The sequence below is a fragment of the Aegilops tauschii genome, chromosome 3 (assembly GCF_002575655.3).
Source record: "Aegilops tauschii subsp. strangulata cultivar AL8/78 chromosome 3, Aet v6.0, whole genome shotgun sequence".
Lineage (NCBI taxonomy): Eukaryota > Viridiplantae > Streptophyta > Magnoliopsida > Poales > Poaceae > Aegilops > Aegilops tauschii.
This window is the reverse complement of record NC_053037.3, coordinates 605687556-605708369: the sequence shown is the minus strand read 5'-3', so window position 1 is coordinate 605708369 and position 20814 is coordinate 605687556. Positions and strand designations below refer to the sequence as shown.

Below are 20814 nucleotides of genomic sequence, written 5' to 3'. Positions count from 1 at the left end.
CCTATGGTTTTTTTCAGCAGTTTCATTCAAAACTGTTTCGCTGCGTTTTCAGGCAAGTTAAACACACCTCTGATGCCTTAAATTATCCTACGCTGTCATTTTGACTTCTAAAGTTCAAAAATACACAAAACAAGTCTTCTAACTTGTTCGATCCTGCAAATACGACGCCTCTTCCCAAAACGAGGCATATGCCTTGCCCATATGGCGTGCCAGTGTGGTCGTGGCCCACCTATCACTGACAGGGAGGGAGACATAAAGGAGCTGGGTGCCCTGCGTGTGCTGATCTTTGTGCAGAAACCCCCTCATGATTTGTCTAATTACCCAAAAAAGCCCTTGACCGACCCTGACCAGCAGGTCCGACCTGGCAGTGAACACAAAAAATGGTAAATCGCCGGGCAGGTGGCCATTTTGACCCGACGACCTGGTACCATCAGGCTCGCATTGATAGCCACCTGAATGAAGGACAACACAGTTTTATATATTTTGCTATATATAATGTGTGGGCCCGACCAGCTCGTCTCTTCTCTTCTTCTACCTTTGGACGCAGATGCATATGCAAAAGTTAATTGCACGGAAGTACCACAATTGAGGCTGTATGTGCTGATTGGTACCAATTTCCGTAATTTTTACATGTTAGTACCAAGATTGGGAACGTGTGGCTACACAACGACCTAAACTCCGTATAAACATGTATTGGCGCTGAAACTGACCGGCGCGGCCCTCCTGTCAAGGGTTGACGTGGCATGTTCTTTCACAAAAAAACCATGGATTTATATGTAATCAAGCAAATGCCCCTGCTTGCAAAAAAAGAGGCTGACAGTTTTTTTCCCGCAAAAACAACCCATGCACAGGGCCCCGACAGGATTCGGTCCTGGGTCATGAATATTTTTCTGTGTGTGTGTGTGTGTGTGTGGGGGGGGGGGGGGGGGGGGGGTCGTCATGAAATATTAGGCGTGTGCGCGCAGGCCAATACGGCCATTGATGGCTTGTGTCAAACTACAGGCTTACATACTTTCATAATTCAAATTTTAGACACGCCCGGGCCTTTGTGGACTGTTTAGTTGTTTTATGTGTTTTTTTGGATTTCTTTTATCTTTTATACTGTGATATTTTTGTCAGATCATTGTATATTGATTTTTTTTCAATATATATAACAAAAAAATTCATTGTGTATTATAAAATAATGTTCAGTGTATATTTATACAATAATGTCCAGTGTCTCTCACGCTTCTAGAGAAAACACCGCATGTGGGGGTGCGCCCTTTCGGCACACGATCCTTGGCACATGCGGTTAGGTTATCTCCTGGGTTGCTACGGCCAGTTCAGAATCGTTGCTTTTGTAGCCCCAATTCCCAAGTCATCTTGGCTATGCGGTCGTTTGCCGGTTTGGAGGTCGCTAGAGAGGCTGGTCGTCCCTGTGTTTAGATCGAGTTCTGGTAATTGGTTTGTTTGGTTTGGTGTCTCCTGGGTTATCACGTGCCCGTGTAAAAACACAAAACAATCGTATTCATTATCGTCATGATTGTGTTCGGCGAATGATTGCGAAAAAATAAGGTTCGGATAGTTTACCTGTCTTCTTCATGAGCGATCATCAAAAATATAATCTTAGAGTCCATTCGCCTGCACAAGCAAACGACTTATGTGTCACCAAATAAAGCTATTGGAATGATTGTTGTCGAGTCAAATTCCAACACAGTACGGGCATAACCGTTTGCATATAGTTTAGGAAAAGGATCATTTAGATAATTCGCTTATCCTCCGAGCTGCAGTTGGTTTCTGTGTCAATCGTCGTTTTTTGTCTTTGGTAAATGTGTGGGCAAGAAACAAATGCAATACAAACATAACTAGTTTTAGACCATTCATGAAAAATATCCTTCAAATAGTTTACTTAACTTCCATTTTGTGTTTCAAAAAAGCTCGCTTAATTTTCTGGCTGCAGGTGGTCTCTACGCCATCAAACAAGTCACCTAAATTTTCAGTACTATTAGTTGTTTCTCTTCTTGATCTCTTCAAATACTTCACTTGAATTCGATTTGAAGTTATATATAGTTTGCTTAACTTGCAGGTTGGACTTCATCTCCGCACCAATTGGGGCAACGGGTCATCTAGTTATAGAAAGGAAGGGAGGCTGAATCCTCTTTGGAGAGGAATCCCTCCTCCCGTAGGTCGGTCGAATTGGGAGGGGTTCCTTCAAATCACCCCCCCCCCCCCCACACACACACACACCTATATATATATATATATATATATATATATATATATATATATATATATATATATATATATATATATATATATATATATATATATATATATATATATATATGTATGTGTGTGTGTGAAGAGACCCTTGTTGAGGCACACCAATCCAAAGGTGATCTATCCCACATAGCTCCACGCTCAACCTGGTCTAATTGGTCTAACCTTCAGACTTCTAATAAGACGTGCTCTAATATTGGTCTGATTCATCTAATAAAATTAGACTCCTAATTAGATGGGACGTCACTAGGCTCTCTCTCTCTCTCTCTCTCTCTAGCTTTCTCGAAGCTCTTCTTCCAGGACGTCAAAGTGTTGCCGGATTACATCTTCAGAACACGTGGATACCGCACAGAGAGGTCGTCTACTTTGAATCTTCATCGGCGGATCATCTCAAAGAAATTCTCATGGCCGGGAGGTATAACCTAGATGCGGAAATAATTGCGCTTCACCAATTTCCTCGCTGCTTCCGTTTAGTCTGCTTGTTTGTGAGTTTGCTCATCGCCGCCATCTTCATATTTATCATGGTTGTGGTCGTGTAGCATAATTTTTGTTGTTGCATATCACATTACCCTACAAACCCTTGGACGATTCCTCCAGCCACATCGGGGGCACCGTACAAGTGTGCCGCTTTGCTTCCTCGAGGCGCTGATGAGGTCTTCCCTCTCAACCACCACCCGACTGAAATACCAAAACCCACCTAAGGTTGGGAGGCGACGGCTCTTCGTGTGTCCTGACCTGCATGGAGGCGCCGCTTCGGTATGTTTGCTTCACTGGCAGACTTGTGCTACACTTGGTGGGTGCTTGGTGACTGTTGAGTCCGAGTGGCGGCAAAGCAGTGGAGGTTCAGCGAGTGCCCCGTGTATCTTTGGGATTGTGTTCTTGGGCGGCGAGGAGCGTGGGTGTGTCCTAGAGGTGCAACACCTTCGATATTTGGCGAAAGGGGATAGGGTTCCCTTTCCGATGGAAGCAATGCGGCGGGGGTCATGGATGCCTTCATACATTATATATTCCTAGGCTCCTAGCTTCGCCACTGTGACTCCGGAATTTCCTTGTGGAGATGGTCGTGCACAATGGCTACTCTGGGTTCGAGGTCGACATCTGTTCTAGGCTTCTAGCTCTTGGGTGAGCGCCTCTACAGTTTGACGGTGTGGTTCCATCGATCTTAGGCGATGGTATAAGGTTCCTTTTCAGTGTCAGAGAAGGGAGGTGTTGGGTGTCTTTGGCCCCATGGATCAGGCTTGTTCGCGGTTCTTTAAGTTGTTGGCCAATCCTTGAAACTTCTTCTGCTTGTCTATTCTTTGGTGCCGGAGTGCAGCGAGCTTTGACATTACTAGCAGTGCTCTCCCTATCTTCTCTTTGTGTGCTTGTACTGTGCGTTGCGTGGTAAACTGGTCAGTCAGCTCCCTTGTATCTTTTGACAGATTTTTTTTAAAGGCGAAGTGTCCAGTGAAAACGCTCATTCAGTGAAAACTTGAAAATTATCTTCCTGGGCCATCAGATCGCTAACGTATGGTACAGATCAGAGGGGGAATCCCACCAGCCACTTAACCACAGTTTTCCCGAAAACCCCCTACTAATTATTAGCTGAAGGGAAAAGAAAACAAAAATTGTCCCCTTCCTACTTTTTCTCTAGCCGTGAGGGCGACCAGGATGCCGCGGCGATTCAACGACGACTGACTGCGGCGCCGCTCCCCTAGCGACGGCCATGGTGATGCCCCCGCGCAGTGGCGTCATCGGCGACCCGGCGCTACACCCACACGCGAGTGAGACCAAGCGGCTGCGGCGCTGCATCCATGCGATGGCGACACGACGCTGCCCCCTCACAAGGGAAACCAAGCGGCCGCGGCGCTGCATCCATGCGACGGCGACTCGGTGGCTTGCTTGCCGTCAAAACTGCTCCACGCGAATGTTTTGCTGATGTTTGACAGAGAAATTGCTGATGTTTTGCTGTAACAGAATGAATGTGGATGTACAGATAAATCCTAGTTCTTTTGCTGATGTTTTGCTGTAACAGAATAAATCCTATATCTTTTGCTGCACGTGGTGTGGATCTACAGAAAATACTTGAATGAACATGGATGTACAGTAAATCAGTTCTGTCATTTCAGTGACATATTCTTGCACAGCTATTTAGAGATATAAGACCATCTAAAATGCATCCAACAAGTGATCTTCAGTACAAATATTCAGAGATAAAATGATAATCTCCTAGAAAAATGTCGGCACAAGTACCAATGAGCTTCAGTATGAATAATCAAAGATACCAGCCATCCAAAATTCATCCAACACATGAGCTTCGATACAAATATTCAGGGATAAAATGTTAATCTCCTGGCAAAATATTGGCACAAGTAACCATGAGCTTCAGTAATAATATTCAGAGATACAAGGCCATCTAAAATTCATCCAACACATGAGTGGCCGGGGACATAAGATCGGCAACACCATTGTTTTTACGAGGGGCGGTGATGCATGATCTGAAGGGTGACCCACGACCGGCGTAGGGCAATGACTCACGGTCAGGGCCAGCGGAGGGTGGGGGATCACAACCGTCGGAGAGCGAGAGCTCCTGGACGGAGTTGTCAGAGGGTGAGTAAGAGTGCTCAAGGATGGGCTAGTCCAAAAGCTAGGCCACACGTCCGCCGGAGGGCCAGCGGCGAGCGTACATGGCAATCGGCAGGACGAGGCTCCATGGCGGCTCAGATTGAACACGATTTGGTTTCTTTTTTTCTTTTTGCTGAACCCTTACCAAGCTAGCACGTAAATGCAGGGGGGTTTTGGGAAAACTTTGGTTAAGTGGCTGGTGGGATTCCCCCTCTGATCTCTACCATACATTCGCGATCTGATGGCCTAAGAGGATAGTTTTCAAGTTTTCACTGGACACTTCACCTTTTCTAAAAGATATCGGTTAAATCCAGTCTCTGCACCGACAAGAAGTCATAAAGACATTCAGGATGCACATAGCCCGAAAAGAAAACCAAAAAGAAATAAAGAAACAAGGACCTCGCCACAGTGATCAGCTCCTCTTAGTAGTAGCAAACAAACCATCACCAAAGACAACACCCGAAAAACATAAAAAGTCTTCAAATGCGACACCTACATTAAGGAAACAGTGCTTGTCTCGAGCCATATCTTTCAACTGATGTTGCTTGGTGGCCATATAATTCCTGATCGACCCATGGCTTCGTTAATTTATAGCCGAGCTTGTCTCGAGCCTTCCTTCTATATACAATGAAGAGGAATTAGGAACATGGAAATGCCTAATTGACCTCTAGGAAAGATAGAAGCGGGAGAAAAGAGCTAGAAACTCTCTTCAACAGGTACGTGATGGATTATAACTCTTGATACTTGCAACAGGGACGAGCTAGAAACGCTCTTCAACACTTTGCAATCGTAGAGACTGCTAGCATTTGGATTTGTGTACAAGAAAAAAGGGGGCATCTATACCACGTAGAACTGCACACACCAGCCAGTTCACGCAAAAGATAAAGCTGATGGGAAAGGTGGGCACCTCTGATACAACGTAGAACTGCATACACCAGCTAGTTCATCCAAAGTTCAAACTGATTGGAAAGGTGGGTGATGCATTTATACTTCAACACTCACAAATAAAAAGGTGTGTTATTTTCTAGCATACCAGCTCCATGTATATAGCTAAATAAAAAAAAGGCTCCTTGCTGAAAAAAAAAAAGGCAACACCAAGCAGGGTCCATATCTTTGAGTACCCAAACTCGGACAAATTTTGCAAGCGAACCGACGGGAGGAGAGCTGTCAAAAGAAAAAGAAAATAACAGGAGCAGTGATTATTTCAACAGATTTTCAATCTGATAGCAAGGCCATTAAATTCTGAAACGAAGCGGCGCTACTGAGCTAGCGTTCATGGCGGCCATCATGCACGCCCAGTGAACTCCCACCAAGCTCTTTTGGTCTCGCGCTCGAATCGCCAACGACGCATGCGTAGCGTCGCATCGCATGCCGCCTCTTTGCCTTCGCACTCAAACAACTAAGGGAGTGTCTAGGTCTCAGTCGACTGAGACTTCGCGAAGTCTCAGTCGGCTGACGTCGGCTGACGTCATCGCATGCAGATTAGGCCTGTTAAGTAGCTCTGTTTTTGCTGGGTTGAAACGCTTAGCACCTGGGCTTATTTCGTTTCCCCCCTGTTTGTTTGTTTCTTACTTTGGGCTGGGCTTCTCACTTTGTTTGTCCTGGTTGAGGCTGGACCAACAAGCTGCTACTGTTGTATGGGCCTGGACGCACCAAACACACAAACAAAAAAAGCAGAAAGCCCATGTATAGCTAAAAGACAGGAAAACTTTTGCTCCTCTGTCAAAACCCTGAACCCCCACCCTCCCACGCTGAGAGAACACGCCAGTCCTCACCCCTCCCACCTTTCCCCTCCTTCCTCCCCGTCCCTGCTTCCCCTACCCAACCCTAGTGTAGGTGGCGGCTGTTCTTGGACATGAAAGAAGCAGATGATGAAGATAAGAACAGGGATAAGGGGAAACAAACTCACCAGGGTGAGTTTGTGCGTCCATGGATCCATCTGCAACTCCTTTCTTTTTCAATTCTCCTGATCTTGTTCCCTTCTTCTTTTTGGATATGAAAACCTTCTTATTTCTTCTTCTCCCTTTGTTTTTCTGCAGCAATCTTGGAGCAGTATGGAAATTTCCCGATGGGCACGCAGGTTTGTCTCTGAGATAACTTCATGGGAGGAAAACTCCATCTTTGTCTCACATGTTGTTCAAAGTTTCTCTGAAGAAAAAAATGAAGAAGAAAATTGTAGTATATTAGAAGCATGTAGTATACTAGAAGCATGGGTATTCAGTGGTTTGATGACATAAAGGATAATAATTTCCATGCTGCTACTATTTTTGTGTATGTCCAACACACATACAGTTCAGGACACACTGAAAAAAACATGTAGTGCGCTTGTTTGTGGACAGAGAAAAGGTTGTATGCTTGTTTTGGACAGAGAAGTTGAAAATTTGCTGTTGTTGTTGACACTTTTTGAATATGATAAACTAATGAACATGGTTCTTTGCATGAGACAAAAAAAGATGCTGTACAGTTCCCTACAGAAACATGTATATGAGCTGTTTTGATTTCATGTTTCAGGGCAAAAAAACAGAATACATGCCCCCTCCCATGATTACCCCAGTACAAATACAGTGAAAACTGAACTTTTTTTCAAGATCTGCTATAGTGGGTTGTACAAGAAAAAGCATATAAAAGCATACATGCCCCTGCCCCTCTGGATCTATACAGAAAGATGGAAATGTACAGTGTATGTAACATCTTGTTTGCTGACTACAGAAGATAGAAAATGTATACCTCACAATTAATGATTCCTCTTCATTTTGTAGGTGCCGGGTGAAACTATGGCACAAGGAACTCCAATCAGCCGTGGACCAGTCCCAGTTGATCCAGTAACATCGGTTCATGTAAGATCGCTGTTTTTTTTAAAGAACAAAACCATTAGATTGTGAAAGAAAAAATACATAATTTTTTTGGGTGGCCTCAAAAAAGAAAAGAACTTAGAACATTACTCTCTATGTGCAGCAGCCATACGTTGGTGCCCAATATGTGCAGCAGCAACAAGCTGGGACGCGACTGGCATTTCAAACATCTTCAAGTCCATTTGCAACGCGTGTACGTGCTTTCATGAAAAAAAATGATAGCTTGTGCCCTCTTCAAGTCATGTGCTTTTTCATGAAAAAACTTGTTCTTCTGCTATGTTGCAGACACTTATAACTCTGAAGAACATAAAAAGAGAAAAAGAAAGTAACTTACACTATTACCAAATTCTAACATGCAAAAAGGGGAAAATAATGCAGGAAATGAATTTCCTTGGAAGTGGTTACATGAGCTACACACAATTGTTGATGGTTGCTGATCAAGAGGTACTATAAAGTGCCTTTATATTGTTGACTTTGACATGTATGTTGAAAAATGTCAACAAATAAAATATAAAACTACATAACATGTTTGTGGTCACAGGCTAGTATTGGTGGATCTCAACATTCTGGTCAACAACAAGATTCTGGTGGCAGGGGGTTTTGTGAGGTATGATTTCATTTACATATGTACATATCCGACTGCCCTTTCCCCCATGTGTGAAAGAAAAAATAACAAAAAAAATATGCTTACTCTCTTATACTTGTTGTTGCTGATACAGAATGACGCATACATGATAACTGAGCGGTATGGGCGTTTGCAAGGACAAGATGAGGGGGGACAGCCAACAGGGAGGCAGCAAGCGGGGAATGTAGATGTGGGGGCAGAAGGTTTCCCTAGCTGGAGCTGGGATGACAACACAGCTGAAGGGCACCAAGGTTGTAGCTACCAGCCTAGATAAAGAGAACAAGACAGCGATGATGGTGATTTTGACTTTGATGAAGGTGAGGATGACTTGGATGATGATTTGGATGATGATATGGATGATGAAGTTGCTGCTTGTACAAGCCATGTACCTAGTTTCCCTGATGACATGAGTCTTGATGGTGGTTTGGGTGATGATTCAGCAGCTGCTGGCTCCAGCCATGGCCCTAGTTTCACGGATGGCATGAGCTTCGATGATGTTTCAGACAATGGTAAACAAGCAGACGCACATGGAAAAAACAAGAATGTCTGTGATTGTGATGATCAACAGGAAGGCGGGCCAGTGCAACAAGAAAATGTTGAACACCTGTCACAGGAGGACATACTCATTTTCATACAAAATGACAGTGTCTGTGCGGCTCAGGCTCAGACTTGCAGCCAAGAAGTACGGAGCCACCATGTGCCATATGTGGGCATGGTCTTTGATTCTTGTGATGCTGCCCATGCATTCTACAATGAGTATGCAGCCATTTGTGGTTTTGCAATCAAGAAAGCAGGCAACTACCATGCAACTAAACCTGGTGGCAAGGCAGTGTCCCGTTACACTTACAGGTGCAACCGCTCGGGTAAAGTTGTTGGCAAGGATGTGCTTGAAGAAAGGAAAAAACAGAGGCAGCTCAAGAAGCAAGAAAAAACAGGGATTCCCCCACCTGAGAAGGCAAAAAGGAAGAGGAAAAACTTCATACAAATAACCGGGTGCCAGGCTAAAATGATTGCAACACTAAAAGGAGACAAATGGGTTGTCACGAGTGTTGACCTGGAGCACAACCACACACTTAGCCCTCCAGACGAGAGCAAGTATCTCAGATCGCACAAGAAGATGACAGAGGAAGAGAAGTTGTTTATCAGGACATTTAACTCTGTACAAATGCCCACTAGGAAGATTATGGCCATTCTTTCTTACCTGCGAGGGGGTGATGCACCATACACTAAGAAATATGTTAGCAATGTGAGGACAGCAATAAACAGAGAGAATGGCAAGGGAGATATGTTGCAGGTCCTTGAGTACTTTAGGAACAAACAAAAGGAAGATCCAAATTTCTACTATGCATTCAAAGTTGCTGACGAGGACATCAATAAGGTGTTGTGCATATTCTGGGCGGATGGCTACTCGAGAAAAATGTATGAGCTGTATGGTGATTGTTTGAGTTTCGACACGACATACAAGACAAACCGTTACAATATGCCGTTTGCACCGTTTGTTGGCATCACTGGACACGGGCTCAACTGCTTGTTTGCTTGTGCTATAGTGCATAACGAGACGGTGGACACATTTGAATGGCTTTTCGACACATTTCTGGACTGCATGCGTCGAAAAGCTCCTCTCACGGTCATTACTGACCAAGATGTGGCAATGAAGACCGCGGTTCCTGCTGTTTTCAAGGGTGTTGTTCATAGGTGTTGTCTCTTCCACATAATGAAAAAGGTTCGGGAAAGATGTGTGAGAACCTTTTCAACACAACCAGACTTGTATGCTGACTTCAGCGACATCATGCATAACTGCCTGACAGAGGCAGAGTTTGAGACGTTGTGGCCACCGATGACGGAGAAGTATGGAGTAGAGAATGTCAAGTACTTCAGGTACATGTGGAAGTATAGGGAGTTGTTTGTCCCAGTCTATTTCAAGAAAAGCTTCTTCCCTTTCATCCACTCGACTGCCCGGAGTGAAGGGACAAATGCCATATTCAAGGACAATGTAGGCTCAACATTCAGTGTGATTACCTTTTTGCGTGAGTATGAGCGGATATTGAAAGCGATGCAGGAGAATGAGAAGGAACAAGACTCTATTACCAGAACAACAAAGCCAACCTACTGGCTGGGCACTGAACTGGAATTGCAGGCTGCAGAGAAGTACAACAGAGCGATATTCTACATATTTCAGAAAGTTATAAAGTTTGCAAGCCAGTTGCATGTGGAGGAGGTTGAGAAAAACACAAGGTACGAGGTGTACAAGAAAGATTTTAGAATCCGGAGATATGTTGTCATTGTTGATATGCACAGAGAGGATTTTGCTTGCATTTGTGGAAAGTTTGAAAAAGATGGCGTTGTGTGCAGCCACATACTTAGGGTATTAACACACCTCAACTTGCCGGTGCTACCCGAGAAGTACTACATTGACAGATGGAGACCCAAGCAAAGAAAAGACATTAGAAAACTCAGGTACGGCGTCCCTGAGGAGCTAACAGCAGGGGACCATCACCTTAGATACATGTTGCTGTCTAGCAGACTGAATGAAATGGCTTCGGATGCTGCGTCATCCAATGAAAAATATATGTATGTGGTTGGTGAAAGTGTGAGGATTGAGGCAAAGCTAGATGAGATGACTTTGGCAGAGGAGCAGCAAAAAATGCAAGACAAGCATGTTGAGAGAGCTCCAGCCCCTACTATGGTCACGCCGCACCCTGATGGGTACGGGGAAAGTCTAAAGGATCCTGATGTTATTGCTTCGAAGGGGCGTCCACAAGAGCGTTACAAGACATTTTTGGAGAAAATACAGGCAAAACAACAAATTGGTTGCAGTCATTGTGGTCAGCATGACCATGTTTTTGCTTCGTGCACAAACAAACACATCCCCAGGTCCCAATTTCACAAGAAGACTACAGTCGGCAAGCAACCAACAGGTTTGCCTCAATCCTCGCACTTTAAAAGCACTACTACTTAAAATCGCATCACTCTGCTGCTGTCATTTGTTTGTGCCTAAAAAACTAAGAAAAAAAAATCTTGTTGTCACAGGAGTCCCTGGTGCTTCAAAGGATAGTAGTAGGAAGAGTCAAACAGGAGGGGGGCCAAAAGCAGGTGACAAACGGAGTGCACAGAAGGATACTACTAGTGCGCCTAGTGCCTCAAAGGGGATGCCTAGCAAGAAACAAACAGGAGGGAAGCAAAAAACAGGCGAGAAGCGGAGCGCACGAAAAGATACTACTGGTGCATCTTGAAGAAAAAAAGAGTTGAAAGTTCTTTAACAATAAGTACATTATAAGGAGAGACGATGAAAACTGTTGCATGTTTCTCTTCCTCTCTTTTTTTGCTTATGAACTGAAAACTCTGTTGTTGCACAAATGATGGGAAACAATGTGGATAAATTACCTTGTTGCTGTTGGTCTTGATCTTCATGAGTGTTTCCTTGCATTATGAGAAAAATCGAAATGGGCATTGTTTCTCCTCCTTAAGTTCATAAGTTTTTGGTGCCTGATGTATGATCTTTATTAGTAAAATGACAAAATGCAGTAAAACTGGAAACTGTATGAACAAAACTTGCTACCCTAGCTGGGATTCTGAAAGATGACTTCATACTTTAATATGTTTGTAAGCAAAAAATGAGTGCAGGAGTAAAATGATACAGGAAAAACTCAAACATGAGCAACGATTTTAGGTGGATCTGAACCTAAAAAGTATAGAGATCTAGAAACTTAAAGATGACTGTTGTGCATTAAAATGAGTACAAAAAAGATATAAAAAAGAGAGGGTGACCTTTGTGTCATCATCTCCTTGGCCCTCTCCATCAGATGGAAAACACCAAAAAAGTATTGATGCCACACGGAAAACATGAAAAATTCATTTAAGCAAAAATTTGGAAAAGGTGCAAACATAAACACATGAGGAAAAACACTGTTATAGTTCCTGTGTTTCACCACATTACCGAGTGAAAAAGAACAAAACAAAAAATAATAGAGGGGGCATATATATGTTCTACAGCAACAAGGGTGTACATTCTGTGTTCATACAAAAAATAGAAAAACATCTCGAAAATGTTTAAACAATTGCTAACTATGTGTTTGATACAACTCCTCTTTCCTTTGATTTTGCTGATATGACTCTTGATACAGCTCCTCTTGTCACTGTGAGTGGCGTCTTTTAGGAGCTGTCAGCACTTTTTCATGTCTGCACGGAAGGATAAAAACACAGGGGGAAACTTAATAAAATCCTGTCACAAACATAAAGCAAAAGAATCTGAAAAAACCAGAAAAAATGCATATGGGGTTAACCTATAGGCAGAACTCCTTGACACGCTTCTTCTCGTCATCCAAAGTGTTGTAGTGGCTGAACATGAGATCAACAGCATATCGGATCCTTGCATCTGGGACATCTTTTGGTGAAAAAACTATAGGGGTTGGATTCCTTGGGCACCATCCCATTAGTTTCATAGTGAAAATGCCACAATCAATACTGGAAAAGGTACAGGTGTTTGTGAACAAAAATCACAAAAATGTATAAAAAAGTTACAACAAAGCAAAAGGAGTCAGGAAAAATAAAAAGCGTAGATGTTTGGTTTCGTACTCGTTATCTTGTTGAGGGACTTTAGGGTAAACAGCAGGGAATGCATTGAAATCCATTGGCTCAAGCCGAGCTTCGTACCAAGTGCATATAAAGCTTGAGATCTGCCTCAAATATAAAAAATAAAACATTTACTGATGTTTGCAGGAAAACTTGCAGACAATATAATTATCACAAAAACAAAAAACAGTATTAAAAACCCTTGTACTTACAATCTTCTTTTTTATGTTCATATGATATGAGCTCTTCTCATCATACAAAGAATCCAGAAAATAAAACGTGCGACCCTTGATGTCGACGACGAACAGAAAGTAATGTTCCTCGTGTAGTGTTGGAAAGTACAACTTGTGTACATCCATTTTGGAGTTGATGCAGAAAAGGGAAAATATAGATAACAAGTTAGTGTATATGAAAGAAGGAAAAAACACTAAACTAAATTATAGCTGAACTTGTGTTGTGGAAAAATGAAAAGAGGAAGTTTGACAAAAAACCTTGTCTGACATCGAAAGATTATGTGCTTTTCCAGCTCCAATGAAACTCGTAATCAGTTTCTTCCTCCACCAAATTCTTGCCTCATCATTTTTCCATTTGCCCAGGAAATATTCCTTTTAAGTTGTTGAATGATGAAAATTTTGAAAGGTAGGTAAGTACGATGACAGAAAAAATAAAAACAAGGGAAAGCATCAAAAACAAACAGAGAGAAAAAAAAGGTGGGGTTTCATTTGCTTACAGATGCAGTGTGGAAGAAATAGTGCTTGAGTGAGTTCCTAGGATGATTTTCATTAAATAGGTGCCTACATTAGACATTTATGACATAGGCCTGGACCCGGCCATCTATTTTCATCGAGTTACCCAATTGTCCAAATGTGGCGACGGTTATGTCAATCAAAACTGCAGGTTTGCTATACATATAGAACAAAAGGAAAACATGTCAGCTTGCAGGTTAGGCTTACTCACAAAAAGTCTTTACAGTGAGTATAAGGCAAAAAAAAACATTTTGCAAAAAAATAAATTAGTGATTCTGAGAAAAAAAACTCACGATCCTTCAACATTGGCCAAGGATGTTATGTTCTCATACATCTTTCTCTCGTGTGGCATTATTGGGCCCCTCTCGCTGCAGTCGTATGGTGAGCTACGGTACCTGCTTGGTTGGACAATCCTCTTTGGTGGTACATTTTCTTTTCCACGGAAACTGCTTGGCCTTCCTAATGAGAGATTTGTGTTGTAAAAATCATCAGTTCTGTTGACCAATGTGCTGCGCTCTTGCCTAAACATGTTTTCTCCATGAATTTTGAGTTGTCCTGACTATACATATGACACAAAAAGAATTTCAGAAAAAGAAAAGAACGATTAACAAAACAGAGAGCACTTAAAAAATAAAAAACGGCTTCTTACAGTTTTTTCTTCCATTAGATGTACTGGATTCCTTTTGCTGCCGCTGGATTCTTGTTGACAGCTTTCCTCCTCTGGAAATAACCTTTTTCCTATTATTGGAACCATGGAGTAGTCCTGGGGGAAACATAAAAATAGAACCAAACACACAAAAAAGTGCATATGAAAAGGATTGTTTTAGTACGAAAAAAGAATACATGCTTGTATTTGATAAGAAATCTGCTATTTCAGGACTACCTTCCTCATTTTGAGTGGGGGAGTCTTGGCTGTGTACTCGTTATTATTTTTGCATGGTGAGTAGCAAGTTTGCCTGTGATTCCACCCAGTTGACATTTGAACTTCAGGTGTTGTCTGCGCCACATAGGGTGAATAAAAAAGAAAAAAGGAAGGAAAAAGTCAACCCTGGAAATGCTTGGAGAAAAAAGCCTATTTGTGATAAACTAATACAAGACAAGAAAGTTTTTTGCGAAAACTGACCAAATCAACAATCTCCTCAACTGGTTTTGGGGGGTGTGGCGTCTCACACAACAAACTTCTCTGTACTTCCCTTTGGGCGCACTGAATGCTTAGCTCGTAGTTTGAACTACTGCTCCCCTGTTTCTGTGTTGCTCGTCACAAAAACCAAGTAACAAAAACACAGAGAGAGACCAAAAAAGTCAAAAAAATAGCCAGCGTTTATAGCAAAAGATTTGAACAGATGGGGGGTAGAATACCTTCAAGTTTGTATTCCCTTGCACACAAATGTCGGTTGTACTTCCTTGAAGTTTCTGGCGATCTTCAACTTCGTTGCCTGTTTATGAGAAAAAGAAAAAATGTTATGTGCATTGAAAATATGGCATTTATGTTGACAGGAGAAACCACTTGTGGATGAAAAAAAGATATTGAAAAACTAGCCTCTAACTTTTTATTGTAACACTCATCCTTCATCCATACAGGCCTCCACAATTCATGTTCTTCGATTATATTTCCACATTCATCCACATCTTCAGAGATCCTGAATGAGGGGGTGCTATCCTCGGCGAAGAAATATTTTTCTCTTGCCTTGTCTAGAAAGTTGCTAATGATTTTATAGCCTCTTGCGAAAACCTCATCTGTATGTGTCCCTGAAAACAAATAAAAGCATTTCAGTCACACACACACACACACACACACACACACACACACACACACACACACAAGAAAGGAGACCTCTGATTGTGCTGGTACATTAATGTCTATGCTTCAATTTTTATAAAATTGAGAGCATAAAAAATAGAAGACATGCTTACCACTCTCTGGTTGCGCTTTTACATTAATGTCTATGCTCAGGTTATCCGGGCGCCCCCTGAAATTTTTCCTCTGCAGGTCCTGTTTTCAAGTGAACAAACAAAAAAACAAAGAAAAAAGACAGAGTTAAACACATAGAAGAAGACAAAAAAAGATTGACAACTAGAGAGTGGTAAGCATGTCTATGAATGCCACTGCTGACATGAAGAAAAATAAATTTTGTGTACCAATTCCTGAATTGATGTGTTTTGAAAACCAGAAAATGTTGTTCGCTTTGATTCCGTGAAAATTATTTTGGACTGAATGAGCTCTGTTGGGATGTCCTCCTTGGCACTCTCTGCTACATTTTGAACGTGGTTCTCTTTTGCTTCTCCAATAAGCATGTAGTTGAGGCTGCTGCTTTTCTCTTGTTGATTATCTAGAGTGTGGACTTCATCCTTTTCTTCACCCTGTTTTGAGGGGATTTTTTTGTCTTCCTGTTGCAGGAAAAGAATGCAAACACGAAAGCAAAAAACTATGTTAGACGAATCTTTTTGAAAATCAACTTGCATTACGAAAAAAGAAAAAAAACAGCACATTCTGTACCTTCAAAAGAGCTTCCAAAGGCTTCTTATGCTTGATTGAACAGGGATCATGTGGTTCGCTGCTTGATTGGGCATCTATCCTCCTCCTTTTGTATTGTATCAAAATTGCTGTGGTTCAAAAATGAAAAAAATGGAGTTAGGAATGTAAGTTCAAGAGAACGAGAAAAAGAAAAGAACATTAAAAAGTTACAAAAAACCAAAAAGTTGTACCTCCATCTTGATTTCCTAGAGTGAAAGTTGATGCGGCTGGAGCACACATTTCCGGCATGGGGTCCTTTGAGGAATGCTCTCTTTGACATTGTGCTACGGAGTCAGACTGTTTAAGGGTACATGGTTAGACGAAAAAAGAAAAAGAAAAAATGTGTGGCCAACCAAAAAATGGTGTGAGATCAGAAAAGCTGTGTGTTGCAGTGCGCACCTTCAGCTTGCCTATTTCATGGACTTTAGGAGGGCTGCTACAAAACCCATCAGCTTCATTTCTGCTCCCTTTTCCAGCATTTGTTTTTGATACAGAAGAACCAACAGACTGTTGGCTAGTTGATAGAACATTCGTTTTTGATACAGAAGAACCAACAGACTGCATGGCGAGGAGAAAAAAAAGGGCACCAGACGGGAGGTGTGACACCTTTGTAAAAATGCTGACTTATAGACTGACTTGTAGGCACACATTAGAAAAGGAACTACTACTGAAGGATTACAGCAAAAAAATGGTGACACACCTCCATCATTTTCCTCTTGAAGTTCAGTCGATTGTAGTTTGACAGTGTCTCCTGAGTTGTTGGATTGTTGGCTTGCATTCAATTCAGTTCCTGTTGAGCCCACTTTAACTGTATCACCTGATTCACCAGAGGCATTGGTTATGATGCGGATCGAGTCTAGCAAAAGCCCTTTAGCTTTGATGCAAGTATTTAGGTCTTCATTCTTCATATGGTTTTCGTAAGCGAGGAAGATATCCTCTTTGACCTGGTCCAAAAGAAATACATGATGCATCACAAAAAGTGAAAACTCGTAAAAAAGGCGTAGGCTGTACATATAGAAACCGCATAAAAAAGAAGGGTTTGCTTCAATGAAAAAAAGCACGGGGTCACAAAAACCTTGTCAGACAAAGAATTCCCTGCAACATTGTTTATCGCTTTCCTGAAATTTGAATTCTTAATTGTACTTGCCCACTCATGTGTTCCATCCTTATAGCAGGTTTCTGATACTTCTTTTATCTACAAAAATGCATACAGAAATAAAAAAAGTGTAAGAAATTTAAAAATAAGAAAATGTTGCACAAAGGATGTCATGCTTTTGGATGAGAAAAAGAAAAAGGAGGGTGAAAGAACTTACTGTCAGACATCCATACTTTCCATCTCTTCCAATGGTCATGTCACTTAAATGCTTGACCATATCTCCCTTCCAAACACATATCCTGGCATCAAAGATGGGATTTGAATTGAGCCAAAATCAGTAAAATCAAGGCAACGGACCTGCAAAAAAACAAAAAAATTGGGAAAACATTAGACTAGATGATATAGGACTACACCAACAAAAGATAAACAAACACAAAAAATGGCTTAATCACATAAAAAACACATTGGATTTGAAAAAAAAGAGTGACATACTGCTAGGTGGTATATACATCCTCCTAGAGTCATCATTGTTCGGTTCTGCTTCAGCTTTTCCTTTTGGTATTTCTTTATATACATCAACTACCAATCGTGAACAAACCTGCACCAATTTAGTTGCTTGAGTTGCTCCACATTAACTAGAGCTCCCATATATTTGGTGCTTGGTTTAGTGTTTGATGTCGGGCAGAGGAATGTTGATAATGCCACAACCAGGAAACAACGGATGATCTGGTCGTCAGACATATCTTCGTTCATCAGCTTATTGCCAAAGAATTTGATTGTTGGGACTTCTGTCAAACCAAAAAGCGCAAGAAAAGCTTGTTTGCCAGCATCTTCTTCTTTAGTGTTTATGATTGTTTCCCCTGAAGGAATCCCCAACACAAACTCCACTGACTGAGCATTCAGTGGAATGCTCTTCTTGTTGAAAACAATTGCTTCTGCTTTTGTGTCAACATTGTCAGCGATCCACTGCACAAAACCCCTGGGTACAGGACAGTCAACCAGCTCCAACAGATACCCGAAACCGCTGTTCCTAACAAGCTGGACCCTGTGGTGGCTCTTACACACGAAACTCACAATCTCGGAGAAGTATGGCACGCTACACCGGCTGTAAGCTTTGGTCGCAATCTCATCAATTGTGGCTTTGATTGTGTTTGGGTCAATCCTTGCTCTCTGTTGCAAAAAAGAAAAAATATAGAAGGTAAGAGAAGGTGTGTGAAATTTTTTGAGCTACACAACTATAGAAACAATGGAACCCCAACAAATGAAAAAAAGAAAAGAGCAGTGACGTACCTTCTTTTTTCGTTGCAAAACAGCTTTCCGATGTTCTTTCCTTTGAGCACTCTTAGTCAGCTAGCAAAAAGCAAAAAAAGAGAAAAAATTCATTAGGGTGGAGCAAGGGGAAAAAAGAGGCAACACAAATCATTCATTAGCTATTTTTTAAAACATCAAAAAAGAAAAAAAAATCATAGCCTCTCTTTCAACATGTGTTGCCTAGTTAAAAACTTCCTATATGAATTAATAACCTTGGAAAAAGAAAAAGTGTGTATTTGTATATAAAGAGTTACACACCACCGTCAGAACTTCTTCATACAGCAAATCGTCTGATGCTTCAGTGTCGGTGATCTCAACATCATAGCCTCTCTCATCTAAATCAGTATCTTCCACACACTGATGTCTCCCTTCTTCATTCCTATCGCTACCAGGGTTCCCTTCTTCATCTTCAATATCTGTACCTGGGTGTGGCTGTGTTCACAAAAAAAGTGCATATGATACATTAGTGTTGCATAGTAACATGTATCTTTTGCGAACATACTCTAGGCCAAAAAAAGATAAATAGCAAAAACAACACACATATGTTGCAGGGTAACTTCCCTTGTTTGCTAATGCTTAACGAAAAACCAAGCAGTAGACATTGTAGAAAGCATACAAAATGGGTGATTGCATTTAACAAAAAGAGAGGCAGTTAGCTAAAAAGAAAAAGTGAATTTAACACAAACACAAAAAAGAGAAAGATAAATGATCACTTGATTCCCTCTCAAAACTTTACTGTGCAGTTAGCTAAAGAAAAAAATACTGCACCAAAATCATTCAAAAAAGTTATGCATCAGAGACAAGGATTATGATCTTGGAGTCTAAATTCAGATAAGGGAAAGTGAAAAACACAGCGATTATGATTGATTCGGTTAGTAGTGTAGGTTTAGAAAGGTGTTGCTGAGTGAGATGCAGTTACACAAAAACAATACTTAATAAAAGTAGCAGGTTTATTTTTTCGTGTGTGAGGAAAAAGAAGAAGGACAACTAGCAGGTGGTCAAAGTCACAGCCTGGTTCGTGGTGTGGACATCCGATCCCAACCACAATGCTCGTCACGCCACGCGAAGCACGCACGCACGCATACCCCACATTGGCCGCTGCCGCCCACCCACGTGTCCCTCCGTCGCAAGTACTAGCTCAGCCTAGATTTGTGTGAGGGAATGGAGTCTGGCTAGAATTGCCTAGAAATAGAACTATGTATAACACAACACTGGCCCAGCTTGGTGTAGAACACACACATTGTCTCAAAAACAAAAAATCAACTACCTCAGTATGCCAAATGCCTCAGAAAAATAATTCAAACAGGCATTGCCAAAAACTCCATCCCAGAATCTATATTCACACCATATACTCCATCTCCCACAAACTCCATCTCCACAAACTTCATGCCCAAAAAAAATGATGATGAGATTCATAATAAAATGTACAAAAAAGGGGTTAAATCAAAACACATAAAAAAATGATGATGAGATTCGAGTGCGTACAGTTTTAAGCTCTTGACCTAACCCTTCTTTCAAGGACGCCTTGGCTTTACTTTCGATCTCGTGTTCAATCTTCTTGCGGGCATCCATCAGACACTGCTCCATAAAAAAAGAGGCGCATTAATTTAAAAAATATAGATCACAAAAGTGGATTTACACACGAAAGACAAAAAATAAAAATGATCACTGGATTCCCTCTCAAAAACTTTACTGTGCCACTTAGCTAAGAAAATAAGATACAGAGCCGGGATATGGTTTAGAATTGGTTAAGAGGAATTTATGCATAGGAAAATAAACCGAGCATTGTCCTCAAAAGAGGAATATGGCCTAATATATACTTGATTTCTCAAAAAGAGTTGCAAGTAGCAGAAAGAGAATCACAAATAGTATATTTTTTTGGTTTGAAACAGCGACAAAAAATTACCCCAAAAAAGACACCTGCCATCTTGGAGCATGCTGCATTCTTTCACAAATTGTAAAACGTTCTTAGGTGCGTACATTCTCCTAAGACGCAATCTCAACAAAATACAAAATCCCTCCCATGCTCACAAATCACTGAATGACTAGACAATGGGACTAGACGCAACATATTCCAGTTAGCGAATTCAGCCAGGGGACAATACGCAAAAACATATTCCAGTTTGCGTGAATTCAGCGAGGGGACTACAAAACTGCTAAATTCTGCTATATACTAGCAGTTCTGGTGCCATCATTTACTTGTGAATCACAGATATATCTTGTTCAAAACATAA

At 41.5% G+C, this 20814-nt stretch overlaps 1 protein-coding gene and 1 long non-coding RNA gene across 4 annotated transcripts; one reads left to right on the top strand and one right to left on the bottom strand.

Moving 5' to 3' along the window:
- Positions 1-6679: 6679 nt before the first annotated feature.
- LOC120962061 (protein FAR1-RELATED SEQUENCE 5-like) lies at positions 6680-11585 on the top strand. The gene is made up of 2 exons (XM_073511282.1): positions 6680-11258; positions 11371-11585. The coding sequence occupies exons 1-2, from the start codon at positions 8693-8695 to the stop codon at positions 11571-11573; spliced, it is 2769 nt and encodes a 922-aa protein (XP_073367383.1). The 5' UTR covers positions 6680-8692; the 3' UTR covers positions 11574-11585.
- LOC123497461 (uncharacterized) lies at positions 11585-20497 on the bottom strand. Of its 3 annotated transcripts, none has more exons than XR_012205731.1 (7): positions 14542-20497; positions 13952-14421; positions 13643-13814; positions 13125-13517; positions 12916-13016; positions 12624-12804; positions 11586-12519 (listed from the first exon to the last, which is right to left on the bottom strand). It is a non-coding gene; the product is annotated as an uncharacterized lncRNA (long non-coding RNA). The 3 variants fall into 3 exon arrangements; XR_012205732.1 differs by having other exon boundaries at positions 12406-12519; positions 13643-14421; positions 14542-17368; positions 17487-20497; XR_012205730.1 differs by having other exon boundaries at positions 11585-12519; positions 13643-14421.
- Positions 20498-20814: the final 317 nt, after the last annotated feature.